The sequence below is a fragment of the Ipomoea nil genome, unplaced genomic scaffold (genome assembly GCF_001879475.1).
Source record: "Ipomoea nil cultivar Tokyo-kokei standard unplaced genomic scaffold, Asagao_1.1 scaffold1445, whole genome shotgun sequence".
NCBI classification, from domain to species: domain Eukaryota; kingdom Viridiplantae; phylum Streptophyta; class Magnoliopsida; order Solanales; family Convolvulaceae; genus Ipomoea; species Ipomoea nil.
In genome coordinates this window covers 5485-22748 of record NW_017617873.1, presented here as the reverse complement: position 1 = coordinate 22748, position 17264 = coordinate 5485, and the positions used below count along the sequence as shown (strand labels likewise).

The window sequence follows — 17264 nt, the reverse complement described above, 5'->3', positions numbered from 1 at the left end:
TTCTACAGTAACAGGTTCTTGTGTCAACTCTCGGAGGAGTTGCTCTGCTAAGGTAGGTTCTTGTGGATGAGGAACAAGAGATGCATTCGGATTGGTGGATTTGTGAGCAACGGGACTTCTTTCGGGCAGAGAAGTTTTCAGTTCCCCCTCAGAGGTAGCTACTTTCGGGATGTCTTCCCCTGTGATGTTGCTCCTAAGGGTTCCCGGTTTTGAGCAGGTCTCATTCGACTTCGTTTGCTTAGACGAATGAGAGGTTGATCATCATCATCTTCAGAGGAGTTCTGCACAATCAAAGTTTTGAGAGGAGGATCACCTTTCGTCTTTGGTTGGGAGATGACCGTCTTTTGAGTCTTAACCCGAGAAGAGGGTTTTTCTTGTTTCTGCCGTTTTGGTTTTGGTTGAGCTTCTTCGTCTGCTTTGGGGGTTTTTAACTTTCGTTTGGACTTCCCTTTGGGCAGATTGGATTCAAGAGGAATGCCAATTCCAACGCCTTTTGTCTGTCATATCCAGATGGTTTTTGCTTCATGTGACAGACCTTTTGACCAGGTGGAGCACCAGCACGTAGAATCACTCCTTTTGTGGCAAGAAGATGGCTTATAATGAAACCGAAGCCCATCTTCTTTGTAATGTCACCAGGACTCCTGCGATTGAATGTGATGGTGTGGGCAATGTTGTTGAATACTATTTTGGACCAATCAACCTTATGCAAATGAAGGAAGGCGTGCAGCATTTTCAGCTTTTCCCTTGTGACATCATCTGTGCAGAAGTCTTGTGGTCCACAATCTTGTTGAAGATGTCTACTGCAAACTCATAATCCAACCGGAACCATTTTTTCTTGAGGGGCCAGAAAATTTTATCTTTGGAAGGGGCCTCCTTGTGTCGTATGGATTCATAGAAATCCTCCGGATCTAGATGATAATAAATCAGGTTGGATTTGTAGGACTCATCTCGTCTGGGAAACCCAAAATTGATCGAATATCCTCAGCAGTAAACACAATGTGATGTTTATTGACTCTTGAGGTTATGCTCGAGAAATCAGAAGCCACATACGCATTTAAATAAAACTGAGTAATGTCGAGAGGGTACCATTCATCATAGTGATGAGTTATCAAACCATATAAACCTGTTTCTAACAAAAGAGCGATTATCCGTTCTCCAAAGGCTTTATCCAAGACATACTTGCGAAACCCTTCTTCGTCCCACATACTTCCTCCTACTATAAATGGAATTCTGGACTTGATAAACTCTATGTCTTCCGTGGGAAAACTTGGTATTACTGGAGTGGATGAGGGTTCAGGGTTCTCTGGATTCTTTTCGGAAGGAGCCGCCATTGATTATAGAGAGCTTGACTATAGAGAGCTTTGAGAGGAAGGGATGTATTTTTGAGAGATGTAGAACAGACGGAATGAAGGTTTGAGCAGGGTTTATAAAGCTCCGAGTTGGTGTCCTCAAATCAGCCCGTTAAGAAAACTTATTCGAATTTCGAAAAGGAACTCAGCGGTTCACTTCCTCAAGAGGTAACTGATCATCATGGATATGTGATAAGAACGTGTGCAGATCTGAAACGATCATTCCCTCATTTAATGAGGAGAGAGAAAAGCACTCAAGTGCTGAGAGGTGCATTAAATACACGTCGTTGTCCTGTCAGACTAGTGGGATAGTGGCGATTTTCTCGGCCGTATGATCCCAATAACACTTTATGAACGGTTTTAGATTCAAAAAGGAATAGCGTATTAAGTACGATTAAAAAAAAACCGAAAGTTGTTCTGAATTTCATAAGATGCACATAATGTTGCCCGAGAGATTCATGATAAACAACATTGTCACCCGAAAGATTGGTAACTGATCAGTCTTCAAGATTTGTTTAGATGAATCATGAGATCATTTCATGATATCTCCTTTAGGAAATATTTTTCTCACTATTTTGTTCAAGGTGGTCAAATCCTTGAACAAAATTATTTCTTGGGATTTTTGAAAAAAGAAAAAAAGTAAGTTTCGGTCAGAACAAACTTTTAAGGCTTTCAACAAGATTACACAGATACAACATGACATCTTATTAGCACATAGATAGGCAAGCTTTTATTCAACAAACGAGAAGAGAAGATACAGAAACATAGATGATGATTTTCAGAGAATCACTTTTTCTTCCTCTCAACCTTCTTGGATGAAGAGCATTCAGGCTTATCTTTCTTCATCCTTCCAAATACTTCCCTATACCATCTTTTATAGCGCGGAAAGTTGGAACCAGTAGAGGACTCAGCTTCATCATCTTTGTCATACATCTCTTCCAGATTTTCTTGTGCCAGAAAGGCCATGTAGTCCTTGTCAATCCATTTTTTTGGGATTGTCTCACTTGGATCTTTTGAGATCTTTTCTTCATTCTCTGATTCAACGATGAATCCAGCCATATCATCGTATTGAAACGATGAGTCTGAATCAGAGACGAGATTGATAGGAACATTAGGACTATTGCCTGGGTATAAGTCACCTTGCTCCTCCCTGAGGCGCCTAGCGGCCTCTTGGAGCTTGCGAGAGTCACCTCTTGTGAACCTTTTCTTAGGTGACATTGAGAGAGAGAGGAGATGGTGAGAGTTGTGAGAAATTCTCTCCCTTTTTATAGCCAAGGATTGAAGGGCTTATCAGAAAGTTTATCAACATTGCAATCAATGCTCATAAATGTGGTCAAGAGAATGCTGATTTCAGTTGAGACTAAAATTTTGATTCTCTGTAAGGCTCGAGTTCCAATGTGCTTAGCATTCAATAAATTCATAATGAATTTTTGTACTCTTTTTGACCAGATATAACTTGTAATAAATGCATTCAACAGTAATCCTTCCTGTAAACCGAAATCATAAGAAAACGTATGCAATGCATTTATTTGGTTAACACAACCATCATGACATACAGGATAGAAAGAGAGAGAGGCTTAAACATAAAAAGCTCAACCTACTACGGTTCAAAGGAAACGATAGGGCACGTGAAGTTCCAATCGGGTCATCTCATCAGTCACATCAGCCAGATTTGTTGTTTTGGCGTATTCATCCAACTCTTCCAGAGAGAGAGTGGGTTCGGGTGGCTGATCTGTGAACCGAGAGTGGACCCTTGAGAAATCCTCATAGGATTGAACATTGGGTGGAGGAACTTCAGGAGTGGGATACCATCGAAAGGTTGGTGTCGACGAAGAGTCTTTGTTGGATCTCTTCAGCACCATGATTCTCTCATGGGCAAGCCGTCTGGCTTGTTCCAGATGGTACTCCTTTTTGGCCCTAGATTCATCCACAGGACTGTCAAGAACCTCTTTTTCCTTTTCAGAGAAGGTGTTAGGCATTGAGTAGGTTACGTTGATCATCTCTCCTTCTTCTTTCAAGCTTATGATGGTGGCATTAGGGAGCTTGCTTGCTTCCTGTAAGTGATGCTTCAGACGAGTAGCCCTTTTTTTCTGCTTCGTCCATTTTTCCTTTCCCTTTGTTCATACCTGCAATCCTTTTTCTTAGAAAGAAGTGAGTGTGTCTTATGCATGGCGAAACTATTTTATAGGCAAATGAGAGACACGAAAACAAAGAGACACGAAAGGATAAGGTGATTCATTATAAAGCATGGTGGAATAACATCACATATTAAGAAAAGGACAAAGTTATTTAGATCTTCCTTTTCTTGCTGCTGGCGGTGGATTTGAGTGGTGAGGGCATCTTAGGAGGGGTGCTGGACGGTGAATAGTCGAAACTGTCGCTTTTGTCCAGCACACTGTTTTCTTTGGCATATCCAATAGAATTGCCTGCAGAGGGAAACAGCTCTTTTGACTCTTTGTCTGTTGGAGCCCGAAGAAGACTCTGAATATGTTGAGAGCGTTCCATGAACTTGTTCACTTCCTCCTGGGTGATGAGTTTGTCATTAAGGATCTCACTTTTTCCACCTTGATTCTCAGTGTTGGTTCTTTCACTACCTGTACTCATACCTGCAAGAACAAACACTAGAACTTTTGTTAGTGATGTATGCTCAAACAATTAGTATACCTTATTTATAATGATACTTGCGTGTAAGGATGGATCAAATCTTGCGAGAATCAAGGATACGAATCTTTACAGATTTGATTCTCTGAATTTTAGGTCATTTCAATCATTCCGATCTCATGCCTTAATAAAGAGAATCTTGTCTCACTCAGAGGTTTAGTGAGTATATCTGCCAGTTGATCATCGGTATTGACATATTCGAGAGAAATATCTTTCTTCTCAACATGATCACGAATAAAATGATACTTGATATCAATGTGCTTGGTCCGAGAGTGTAGAACCGGATTTTGTGTGATTGCTATAGCACTTGTATTATCGCACTTAATGCTCACTTCTTGGGCATTTATCCCATAGTCTCTTAATTGATGTCTCATCCATAAGATTTGAGCACAACAACTTCCAGCTGCTATGTATTCGGCCTCAGCCGTACTAGTAGCAATGGAATGTTGTTTCTTGCTAAACCAAGACACAATCCTTCCTCCTAGGAACTAACATGTTCCTGAGGTACTTTTTCGATCAATTCGACAACCTGCGAAGTCTGCATCTGAGTATCCGATTAGATCAAATGATCCTTCTTTCGGATACCAGAGACCGACACTTTGTGTGCCCTTAAGATATCGTAATATCTTTTTAGTTGCACTTAGGTGGCTTTCTTTCGGTTTAGCCTGAAAGCGAGCGCATACACCAACAGCAAACGAGATGTCAGGTCTGCTTGCTGTTAGGTATAGAAGAGAGCCAATGATACCACGAAAATTTTTCTGATCAACTTCCTTCCCTTCATTGTCAATGTCCATCCTAAGTGATGTACTCATAGGTATTTTGACGGAACTTTTTCCATCAATGCCAAATTTTCGGATCAGATCTTTTGTGTATTTGGCTTGGTTTATAAATATCCCATCAGGACATTGTTTAACTTGTAAGCCTAGAAAATAATTCAGTTCTCCCATCATACTCATTTCAAATTTTCCTTTCATGAGATTAGAGAATTTTTCGCATAGATCTGGATTCGTGCTTCCGAAGATAATGTCGTCGACATATATTTGTACCAAAAGGATATGATCATTATCCTTTATACGAAAGAGTGTTTTGTCAACCACTCCTTTTGTGAAGCCACGATTGATTAGGAAACATGACAGTGTATCATACCAAGCTCGTGGAGCTTGTTTCAAACCGTATAAGGCTTTCTTAAGGTGATACACCTTTTCGAGGTCATTGTTGATAGTAAAACAAGGAGGTTGTTCAACATATACTTCTTCTTCAAGAAGTCCATTCAGGAAGGCGCTTTTGACATCCATTTGATAGACTTTGAAATTTTTGTAAGCTGCAAAAGCTAAAAATATTCGTATGGCTTCCAATCTGGCCACGGGGGCGAAGGTCTCATCAAAATCAATACCTTCCTCCTGACAATATCCTTTAGCCACAAGACGAGCTTTGTTCCTAACAATGAGTCCATCTTCACTCATTTTGTTTCTAAAAACCCATTTAGTTCCAATGACGTTTTGATGTGATGGTCTAGGTACTAGTTCCCATACTTCATTTCGTTCAAACTGATGAAGTTCTTCTTGCATGGCTATTACCCAGTCAGGATCACATAAAGCTTCATCTACAGATTTTGGCTCTATTTGGGATAGGAAGCATGCCATCATACTTTCGTGTAATGACGCTCTTGTTCTCACACCTTCTTGAATATCTCCAATAACTTGATCTGGTGGATGATCTTTTAACCATCTAAGATCTGGCTCAAAGACATCTTGAAAATGCTGAGTATCCATCTCTGGGATATAAGGCAGGTCTATGTAGATCATTGGTTCAGATGGAGCGTTGTTAGAAGGATTGACCGGCTGATTTCCATTTGCTTGTTGAGATGACATCTCGGGTTCTGGTACTTTCGGCTGATACTTCATGTAAGACGAAAGTAAGTCTTCTTCGTCTGAGATGTCTTCATCTACGGATTTCTGAGCATTTTGAGCTGGGATATCAGGTATCTTGTATCCAGAAGGATTTTTCTCAGATTGTTCATCAAATTTGACGTGGATGGATTCTTCGATAACCATTGTTCACTTGTTCAGAACTCTGAATGCTTTGCTTGTGGATGAATATCCCATGAATAATCCTTCGTCAGCTCTTTCGTCAAATGCTTTAAGATAGCTTTTGCCATTGTTGTGAATAAAACACCTGCAACCAAAAACATGAAAATATCCAATATTTGGAGTCTTACCTTTCCATAGCTCATATGGTGTTTTGTTGTGAGACTTGTTGATTAAGGATCTGTTCTGTGTATAGCATGCGGTGTTTATGGCTTCAGCCCAAAATCTCTTTGGTAGACCTGAGTGAGAAATCATTGTTCGTGCTGCTTCCTTTAGAGTTCTATTTCTCCTTTCGGCTACTCCATTTTGCTGAGGAGTTCGTGCTGCCGAGAGTTGATGAAATATTCCATTTTGAGCACAGAAATCCTTTATCACTTTGTTCACAAATTCGGTTCCTTGATCCGATCTGATTCTTATTATTTTGACTTCCTTCTCTGTTTGAAGTTGCTTCAAAAGATTTGGCAGAGCCGTTTCTGTTTCATTCTTCTTTTTCAAGAAAAGAACCCATGTATATCTTGAAAAGTCATCTACTACCACAAGGGTGTACTTTCTTCCGCTTATACTTGCTGGATCTATTGGTCCAAAAAGATCCATGTGCAGAAGGCTTAGAGATCGGGAACTTGTGTCTACATCTTTTGACTTAAAGGACGACTTTAGCTGTTTTCCCTTTTGACAGGCATCGCATATCCTATCTTTCGTGTATGATGTTTCGGGTAAGCCTCTTACAAGATTCCTTTTTGCAAGCTTGTTTATTGTCTTCATGTTCAAGTGGCTTAGCTTGTTGTGCCATACTTGGTTGAGATCTGCATTACTCTTTGCTACAAGACAAATATTAGTATTAGAAGAATTTAATGAAATTACATACATGTTCTTCTTTCGTTGGCCTGTAAGTGCTGTCCTGCTATCCTTCGTGTTTATGATTTTGCACTCTTCTTTAAAGAATTCTACTTTGTATCCTTTGTCGCAGAACTGACTTGTGCTTAGAAGATTGAATTTAAGTCCTTCTACATAAGAGACATCTTGTATGATTATTCATTTCTTGATGATATCTCCTTTTCCTCGAGTTTGGCCACTTGTTTCTCCTCCAAAGATAACTTTGGGTCCATTTATTTCTATGAAATTGCTCAAAATTGTTTTGTCACCAGTCATATGTCTTGAGCATCCACTGTCGACATACCATATGACCTGTTTCTCCTGCATCAAAGATTATGCATTTTTAGGTACCCACTTAGTTTCGGGTCCTTGGGGGTTAGCAGTCAATTTTGGAACCCACATTAACCTAGAGTGCACATGACTCATCCTTGGTCCTCTGTATCCGTTGGAGGTGCGATAATCGTAATAAATACTGGCAAAGACTTTGTTCTTATACTTCCTTTGTTGCTCTCTTGGTGGAAGATTTTCATAATACCAACGATAATTGGTTTGTTTACGTCGATGTGTTACCTCAAGAGCTTTCCTCGAGAGAAGTTCCGAGTAATCAAACCAATCTTCTTCTGAAGGCCCAGTCCTTCCATTGCCATACCCAGATCTTCTGAGGATCCTTTCGGGTTGTTCGTTCTTTGAGATTCCCTGAGCAGAACTCTTTGGACGATATTGCCTCTGGTTAACGTTTGTCTTTTTATAAGATCGAGAATTCCAGTTAGGCTGACTCAATTTTTGGTGTGGACTTTTTCCACTGCCATTTGGTCCATTCCTTTTGACATATGTTTGTCTAGGATTGCCTTTACTAGGTTTTCTCTTTCCTGTTTCCACAATTTGTTGTACAGCCTTTCCTTTCGGTTGGCTTGTTGATTGTGGTGCTGTGACATTGTTATGTACCATCATAGGCTCGGGCAGCTGGGTTGGTCCTTGAACAAATATGGTTGCAAGATTCTCGTGTGAGTATGCATTCGTGGATTTGTTCGTTTCGACTTGTGAAGAGGAGCTGGAGTTAAAACCAATTCCGGTTTTCTCTCCGGGCAGTCTGGATTCGTTTAACATTCTGTCCATTAAGTTGGATGAATTGTTAAACTTGTCCAACACTTCAAGCAATTCTTGCTCTCTCTTTTCTTTTGCTGTGCACTGCTCCTTAATAGCGAGAACATCTTTCTCGAGCTGCTCCTTAGCAATGATCAGCATATTGTTCTCAATGCGAACTTGCTCTAATTCATTATAGCTAGTCATGAGCCGAGAGTTCTCCTCTTTTAGCTTGGAGTAAGTGCTATTTATCAACTTGAACCTCCTCATCATTTCAGTGACAGATTCACTGGAGGTTTGACTCGCTAAAGAACTTGATTCGGCTGAATAACAAGAAGAAGAGTGAGAGTTTACCTCTTCTTCATCTGCCATGAGGCATAGTTCCTCTGATTCTTGGCTGTAGAGGCATAGTAGTCCTTTCTCCTCATCACTGCTTTCGTCTTCTGAGCTTGAGCTTGAAGTACTACTTTCGGGTATAGCTTTTTCAGTGTTTTCGGCAACCACCATTGCTTTTCTTCTTCCCTCACTCCTGGAGTTTGATGATTCTGGTTTATCACTTCTCTTGTGCTTTTCTCCAGATTCCCTTGAGGGGTTTGTGATATCGTTGCCATCTTGATATTTGCTAACCATTGGATAAGGACAGTTCGCTTTGAAGTGCCCTGGCTTTCGGCAGTTGTAGCACAACAGTTGTGAATCAGTGGTTTCGGTCTTTGAAGTCTGAGGGAAGCTTTCATGCCTCTTGTTCTTCCGAGTTATACTGCTCTTTTAGCTTAGGTATGATTTGTGGAGGATCTGGTCCTTGAGCAGCAGCCTGTGCATTTGCCATCATCACTGTGATAGGTCCAGTAGTTATGACGTCCCACATTTCATCATGAATAGAGCACAGAAGAGCCTGCATTCTCAATTTCCAGTCATCAAACTTGGCAAGACTAAAAGCAAGCTGTTTAGAGCGATGTTGTGCATGTTCCTTTTCCATTTTTTAAAAAAAAAACGTGCAACGAAGAAGATCCAAAAAAAAATAAAATTCAAGGGTAGATCTACCAGGCAGTAAATGCAAGAAGCCTTTACCGTTCAAGGTATTCGGCTCTGATACCACTTGTTGGTCCCGATAGATTGTGTGGTGAGTCTAGAGGGGGGGGGGGGGGGTCAAAAGAAAAACCCTGACAACACTTTTGAGTGATATAAGCACAGCGGAAAGATTATAAGGTGAGGGCTGCACGAGTTTGATAAAAAGTTAAGCGGAGTAATGAAAAAGATGATATGCAAGCAGTAAAATAAAGCAGTAAGTAAAGAGAAGAGTGAGACGAGATTTTATAGTGGTTCGGCCAAATGTTGCCTACTTCCACTCTTCTTCCACAACTGCTGGAAGGATTGCACTATCACTCTTTAGTACAATTACACAAAGACTTCCTTGATCACTAAGCCGGACAGCCTTTGAAGGTTTTTCAACTCCGAGAGTTTACTCCGCCTCTATCAACTTCTTCTTCTAAGTTGAGGTTGGTAAGAAAGTATTTCTTGATTCCTCCAACTGTGAAGTCTTGATGGTGTGGGATGATTGCTTCAAGAGTGCAAGACTTCTTTCAAGATGTAGGGCAGTGATGGATGATCTACTTCAAATGCCTTAACACCTTAAGTAACTGGTTCGCAAAAAGCTTTGAGATTGTTAACTTTTCAAGGGCTTTTTGCAAGAGAGTGAGTAGAGTGATAATGAACCAGCACCTTCTTAGTTGATGAAGGTTGGTTTATATAGGTGATGAAAATTCATCCGTTGGAGGGAGATGAATTTTTCGAACCTTTTATCCGTTGGACAAGGACCATGGAGCCTCGTGCATTTAATGCTCCATTAATGGGTTTGTACTGTGTAGCCGTTGAAGGTATGGAAGACTTGATGGCTTTTGTCTTTTAGCTCCAAGATAGTACAGCTTCATTAAATGCTCTTTGGAGAGCGTGTCCCATGAGTTGAGGTCCTTATTGTCCTAGGATGTTGTCAAATCAGACAGATAGAACATTCTTCTTGTTGATGAGAAGAAGAATACTTGTTGGGATGGTCTTGAAAAGAACTGTCTTCTTAATGACAACTCCTTCTTTCGTTGCTGTGGAGTCTTCTTTCGTCTTGATCAGCCTATCTTCTATTCATAACTCTTTTCGTGTGTTTGTTCTAGCTTAACACGAATTACATATGAGTTATGGCAACTTTCGTCTAGAACGAAAGTAGCGATACAAGAAAAACGAAAGAGTTAGGGGTCTACTTTCTTCATTACATTGGTATCATCAAAATCCTAATACAAGGTTCCTAACACAACCTTTAATTATTTATCATAACCACTTGAAACATTAAATCACTAATTAAAGTGGTATATTTATTGGAAGAGTAATTTGAGATGTTTATATTGCATATAGTTGAGCGTTAACTAGAGCTGAAACAAGAGCTTGACATTGTTAGGCGCAACATAAGTGGTTCCTTCCCATAGTTCTGTAGCGGAAATCCAATTGGTCTTCTCAGAGGCGTGAGCGTAGTCGAAAAACAGATAGTCTTCAACGTTGGAGCATAATTCGTACTCTTTTATTTGCCCTTTTCCTCCACAGCTCGGGAATCCCCTAAATGGACCACTCCCACAGCATGCTGTTTTCGTATCTTTGAAACCTTATAACATACCCAAAAACAATAATATTGGTGTGGGAATATCAATACTCGGTGATATATCATTATGATATATAATTATTTACTGAAATATTTTTTTTTCTACTTATTTACTGCAATATAATTGTTAGAATTAATACCAAATTTGGTTCCTTGACTATTAGAATTTTTATCACTTTGGTACTCGACTTTCAAACGTGTTCATTTCATTCCTAACTATGCAATTTTTACCTAAAATAGTCCTTTGTCCAAACCAAAATAGTTCTTTTTAGGACCATTTTAGCTAACAATTGCATAGTTGGGGATGAAATTGAGAAAGTTTGAAAGTTGAGGACCAAAGTGGCCGGTGAAATCATAATAGTCGAGGGACCAAATCGTAGGGATGGCAATGTGCCCCGTACCCGTCGGGGATCCCCGTCCCCGTTCCACGGGTAAAAAATTCGGGGATCGGGGACGGGGACGGGGAACTTTACAAATTCCCCGGCGGGGATGGGGACGGGGACGGGGATACCCCTCCCCGCTCCGCCCCGTCCCCAAATATATATATATATATATATATATATATATATATATATATATATATATATATATATATATATATATATTAGTAATTAGAAATTAGATTATTGGAATTTCTGCTTCTGCATGTGGCATAGATAAGTCATATACTCATACTTATATTTAAATTTTTAATTTAAACAGTAAACATAAATCATATATTGTGTACTGTGTATTCAATATTATTGAATATTAAATGTTGAATTAAGCATAAAACATATACTTACATGTATATATTCGAATATATTATATACGGAGTATTATTTAAATTTTCTTTTTTTTTTTTGTACTAATTTGACACTTTAACTATGGGTTGATCGGGGATGGGGATTCCCCGTCCCCGCCAAATTCCTCGCGGGGACGGGAATGGGAAATTTTTCCAAATCCCCGCCGGGGACGGGGGCGGGGACGGGGACAGGGTCGGGGTAGCGGGGACGGGGACGGGGAGTATACTCCCCGCCCCCGCCCCGCCCCGTTGCCATCCCTACGAAATCGGGTATTAACTCTAATTGTTAAAACCATGGACCAGGGGTGCACATTATATTGTGAAACCTAGATAAAAAATTATATGTGTTTGCAATTAACATATTATGTATCTTCAGTTAATAAATTATGTTAACTACAGACACATAATAATATGTTAATTATATGCACGTAAAATGTTAACGGCATATTATGTGCCTACAGTTAGCATATTATGTGCCTGTAATTAACATATTATGTGTTTTTAATTTGTTACAAACACATAATTTATTAACTGTAAACACATACTCCGAATGTCATTTTGGAGTAAAGTCCACAATACAATGTGGACCTAGTCCATATATAATTTGCCAAATAAAACATACCATATTTTGATGGGTTATTAGATACGTATGTGGCAAATGCGAAGAAATCGAAGTAGGAATACTTGAATCCTTGTAAATTCTTGTTTAGATTGGTGATCATATTTTGTAGAGCCTCGTTGTGCATGTTGGCCAAGGTTTGGAGATTCCCCAGGCAACCACTGCTGTTTGTTTGTAGAATATTGAGAGCCCTAGTAGATGGTTTGCATCCTATAGGCCCCACTGAAAAAAACACAAATTTTCTTCCACCTTCCTTGTATATTTCCTGTTAAAATATATGGCCATAAATTAAAATAATTAACACACTGATGTAGGGATGACATCGGGGCGATGCAAGTGCGGGGTGTATAGTCCCCGTCCTTGTCCCTGAAACCTTGATTTCGTTTTCATCCCCAGCGGAGAATTGAAAATAGTCTCCATCTCTGTTTCTGCGGAGAATTAAGCAGGGACGGAAATTCTCCGTCCCCGGTCAACTCTTAGTCAAAATTTTAAATTAGTGTAATTTTTAATTTTAAAAATTAAAGTTTTAATTTAAAACATTAATATATAAATAAATAAATAAATAAAACAAAATTATATATATATATATATATATATATATATATATATATATATATATAAATATATATATATATATATATATATATATATGGAAGGGTTCAGGTGCGAGTGATGCTTCCCGTGCAGTAGACGCACCTTAAGTACACATGCAACCCACACACCTTAAGCACACAAACAAAGCACATTAAGAACACAAACCACTCACCTTAAGTACACAAACCGTGCGCCTTAAGCACACAACAAAGCACCTTAAAAATACAAACCACGCAACTAAAGTTTTAAAATGGCTCACCTTAAGTTTTACACAACTGACGCACCTTAATTATACAAATCACGCACCTTAAAAAGAAAACAACGCACCTTAAGAGGAAAAATTACGCACCTTAAGTTTCAACAACTACTCACATTAAGCACATAACCCACGCACCTTAAGCACATAACTCACGCACCTTAAGTTTCAACAACTACACACATTAAGCACACAACCCACACACCTTAAGTACAAACTCACACACCTTAAGCACAAAACCCACGCACCTTAAATTTGATTTAGATACAAAAATTATCAAATTGCCACCGCGTTTTTTTTTTTCCTTAAAATTTTGGTAATCCTGGACCTTGATTTAAGCAAGATCATTGGCTCAGATTTAACTGCACAACGGCACCAGAACCTAATTATATATATATATATATATATATATATATATATATATATATATATATATATATATATATATATATATATTAATTATAATAATTATTTGGGGACGGGACGGGGAGGGGTATCCCTGTCCCCGATGAGGAATTACATACATTCCCCGTCTCTGTTCCCGTTCTTTGAAACTTTTCCCCATCCCTATTACCATCGGAGCATGGATCGGGGATCTCTGTCGGAGACGAGACAAATTGTCATCCCTACGAATAATCTAGATTATTTAATTTGAGAAATTGATTGAAATTCTTGTGCATGTAATTAAAAAATTGTTGAGATTATAACACCTCAATAACAGTTGTGAAGTTGCCAATCACCATATCCACGTATTCCTTCTTGGTATGTGAATTGAAAAGGCTGGAGTTTGATGCTAAAGTGCTAGTGTAGTCATTACTGCCAATGCTAAACATGTAAACAGCATTAGAGAGCAATTCTTTTCTTCTCTCAGTCCCCAACTCTTGCTTCAAGTGTCCTGAAACTTTCTTGAAATATCCCAACTGCGCTTTAAGATCAATTACCTGATCGCATCAAATAAGTAATTATTAGTTCATGAATATTTTTACATTCAAAACTACGGTCGCTACTTGAGAGTGTGCACTGAATATATCGTGTATTGTGTCCCTAGCCAGCAAAGGACTGCAGTGTGCAGAGAGCCAAAAATGTTGACCGACTCAAACCAATAAAGTCAATAAGTCACTCCAATTAAGAGTTAAACTTGTAACTTTCTGATTACGAGATCAATAGTTTGACTAACTTAGCTGGGGTTGCTCCATACAAAAAATACTATGCTAATAGGCTGTTATAATTAGGAGTCAAACTTATAACCTTCTGATTACCAGGTCAATGGCCTGACCAATGAAGTTATCCCATACAAAAGAAACTTTATTACATACAATTGATGAGTAAACCACTACAATGAAGTATAAGAATCAGAAAAACACTTTCAAACAAACTATGACTAACTGCCTCTTACAAAGTGATAGAAAACTCAATCCTAACGAGTTTTGGCCCTATAGCTAAAGAATTTTGACTTAATATTATTAAATTATAAAGTTTGAAGCCTTGATATGTTGTGATTTAAAAAGAAATTAAATAATATAGGGATTAGCATTCAAAAAAAAAAAATAATATAGGGATTACATTCTTATAATAGTTATTAATAAGAAACTAAATAATATAGGGATTAAATTCTTATAATAGTTATTAGTAAATAGTAATTAACTATATTATGATCTTTAGCAAAAAAAAAAAAAAAAAAAAAAAAAAAAAAAAAAAACTATATATATTACATTATTATGATCGGTCATCACCTCTCTACTATTTTAATTATATTCTTTTCATATCCTCATGGGGGTCCATTGTTTGCTTTTATCAACATTGACTTTAATTCTGCAATTTTTTAAATTTTGATTTTTTACTCTCTGTTTTCAAATTGTATAAACAATTACACATACAATTAGTTTTTTTTTTTTTTTCCTCAGGACAGATTTAATAAATCTTATTTGTTATTTTACTTTATCTTATTAAATAATAAAAAAAAAACAATGTATTATTAGTAAGAATTGAACTCATACTATTTATATAATATTTTAATTTAGACCTATAACTACTTTAATTTACTACAATAATAAAATATATATTGTATTGTCATATTGGATGGTGAAAGGAACTGTTGGAAGGAAATTCTTTCCAACACATAGTGTTGGTCAGAAATTTCAATAATAATGTTTTAACATGATGCCTTATCTGTTCAAATTTTCTGTGAAACTTTGATCTGTTGGCCGCTATTTTCGACCAAATATTGGTGTTGGACGGATAATCCGAAGAATGTTTTTCCGAATCTCCAATTTAGTTGGTAAATTGGTAGTAAGCCTCATTTCTGACCAAAAAAGTCCATTTTCAAATAGAAATTGAAAGATTTTTAGCAGTCTTTTTTATGTAAGATTTTTGTCCCTATAATTTTATCTTATGGAATTATGTATAACTTATCATAACAAATATATACTTACGGATTACAAACTAACACACATATTATATATACATCACTTTGCTTAAGGTATGAATTCCTCTAAGAATTGAAAGAAAGATCATATCACCTACCTTGCCGGAAAAGGTTTCAGCAAGATTACCGGCGCCAGCTGATGCAAAGTTGACTCCATTAATAAATGGTCCATACTTCACCCGGAAATACGCCGGAACTAATGGTAGCTTTGCAAATTTGGCTTTAACCCAAAAAAAAAAAAAAAAAAAAAAAAAAAAAAAAAAACCCATAAAATCGGAACACTCAAAATAATACAATATATGATCTATTTTTTACAATATAAGTGTAGACTTACCAATAAAATCAGGAATGAGGAAACCATCTGAAAACCTACCAGTAGGGTAGGGGAAAGATGTTTCACCATATGGTCGAAAATTAGCCCTGAAATCATTAGTAGTATTAATGTAGTTATTGTTGCCAGAATCAAATAACGAGTCTCCAAACACAAATAGTGCTACGTGGCGTTCATTGAGGGCTGAAGAATGCACCGAGTTACAAAAGCTGGCAAGCAAGGCCAAGGCAAACACATGAACACAAAAATTATTAGCCATATTTTAACTTCTCTATTGGGTTTATGCTTTGCCATGAATTTATAGGGAGATGGATTGCGTACTGTCCAAGTAATAATTTGTATTGTGATTTAATTTCATAATTTTATATTTTAATAATAATGGGGTTTCAGTTAGCAGATCCATAGTCAATTCATTACTTGTTCAAATTGTTTTGTGGGTGTACTATTCAATGATGTTTGCAAAAATATTATTCAAGGTTTAAAGTCAAAATAATGAAAATCTATACGTCAAGATTATTATATATATTTTTTTAATATAGGAATAAAGTCCAAATTGATCATTTAACGTAATCTGAAAATACAATTAGACCACCAAACAGAAAAAAAAATGTAATTAGACCACTGAACACTTTAAGTGTATGCAATTTCACCGGATAGCATATTAGTATCTATTTCACCAAGTTGTCTGCTAACGTGGATGGAGGGTTGACATTTTAAATAATAATAATAATAATAAAACGCCGACGCCGGCCACCCCTTCCCCCCTCTACGACGGAGTCTATTTCATCAAGTTATCTACATACGTGGATACGCCGGCGCCGGCCACCCCTTCCCCCCTCTACGATGGAGAAGGAGGGGGGAAGGGGGTGGCGTCACCGCGTGAGATGAAGGGCCTGTTTCAGGTTACCCCCCACTGGAGACGAAGACAAAGGAGGACACCCCTCCCCTTCCCCCCTCTACAATGGAGAAGGAGGGGGAAGGGGGTGGCGTCACCGCGTGAGATGAAGGGCCTGTTTTAGGTTAACCCCCCCCCCCCCCCCCCAGGAAGGGGTGGCCCATCATTTTTTAATTTTTTAATCAAGTTATGTATAGAAGTTGTGAAGCATTTAGTAGTTTCAGATTGATTTTTTCATACAAGAGGAGGTTCGAACGCTCGACCTCTCATAAGAGATGAGAGTGCACGTCCACTCACGCTAACCAAGTTGGTTCAGTAGTTTCGTTTATTTAATAAAACTATAAATAGTTTGAAAGTGCGTTTTCAACAAAGAGCGCTTTTTTTGGTGCATTTCAACAAAGAGCGTTAATTATAATAATAAATAAATAAATAAATAAAAAGGGTCAAATAGACCCTTAAATTTTACTCAAAAGTGCAATTAGGTCATTGAACTTTAAAAAAGTGCAATTAAACACTTGAACTTGTCATTTTGGGGGCGTCTAAACCCAGTAGCCAGTTATTCACCTGGAATAACCGGTCATTTAAAAATTCCGACGATATTTTGACGAATAAAAAATTCCAGCGACGATAAAAATTAAAAAAAAAATAAATCAAGGCATTCTCAAT

The 17264-nt window shown here is 37.9% G+C and overlaps 1 protein-coding gene across 1 annotated transcript; it reads right to left on the bottom strand.

The window, feature by feature from the left end:
* Positions 1–10392: 10392 nt before the first annotated feature.
* On the bottom strand, positions 10393–15982 carry LOC109188597 (GDSL esterase/lipase 2-like). The gene is made up of 5 exons (XM_019339228.1): positions 15707–15982; positions 15471–15592; positions 13658–13888; positions 12101–12362; positions 10393–10697 (listed from the first exon to the last, which is right to left on the bottom strand). Exons 1-5 carry the CDS (start codon positions 15960–15962, stop codon positions 10465–10467), a joined length of 1104 nt encoding a protein of 367 aa, XP_019194773.1. The 5' UTR covers positions 15963–15982; the 3' UTR covers positions 10393–10464.
* Positions 15983–17264: the final 1282 nt, after the last annotated feature.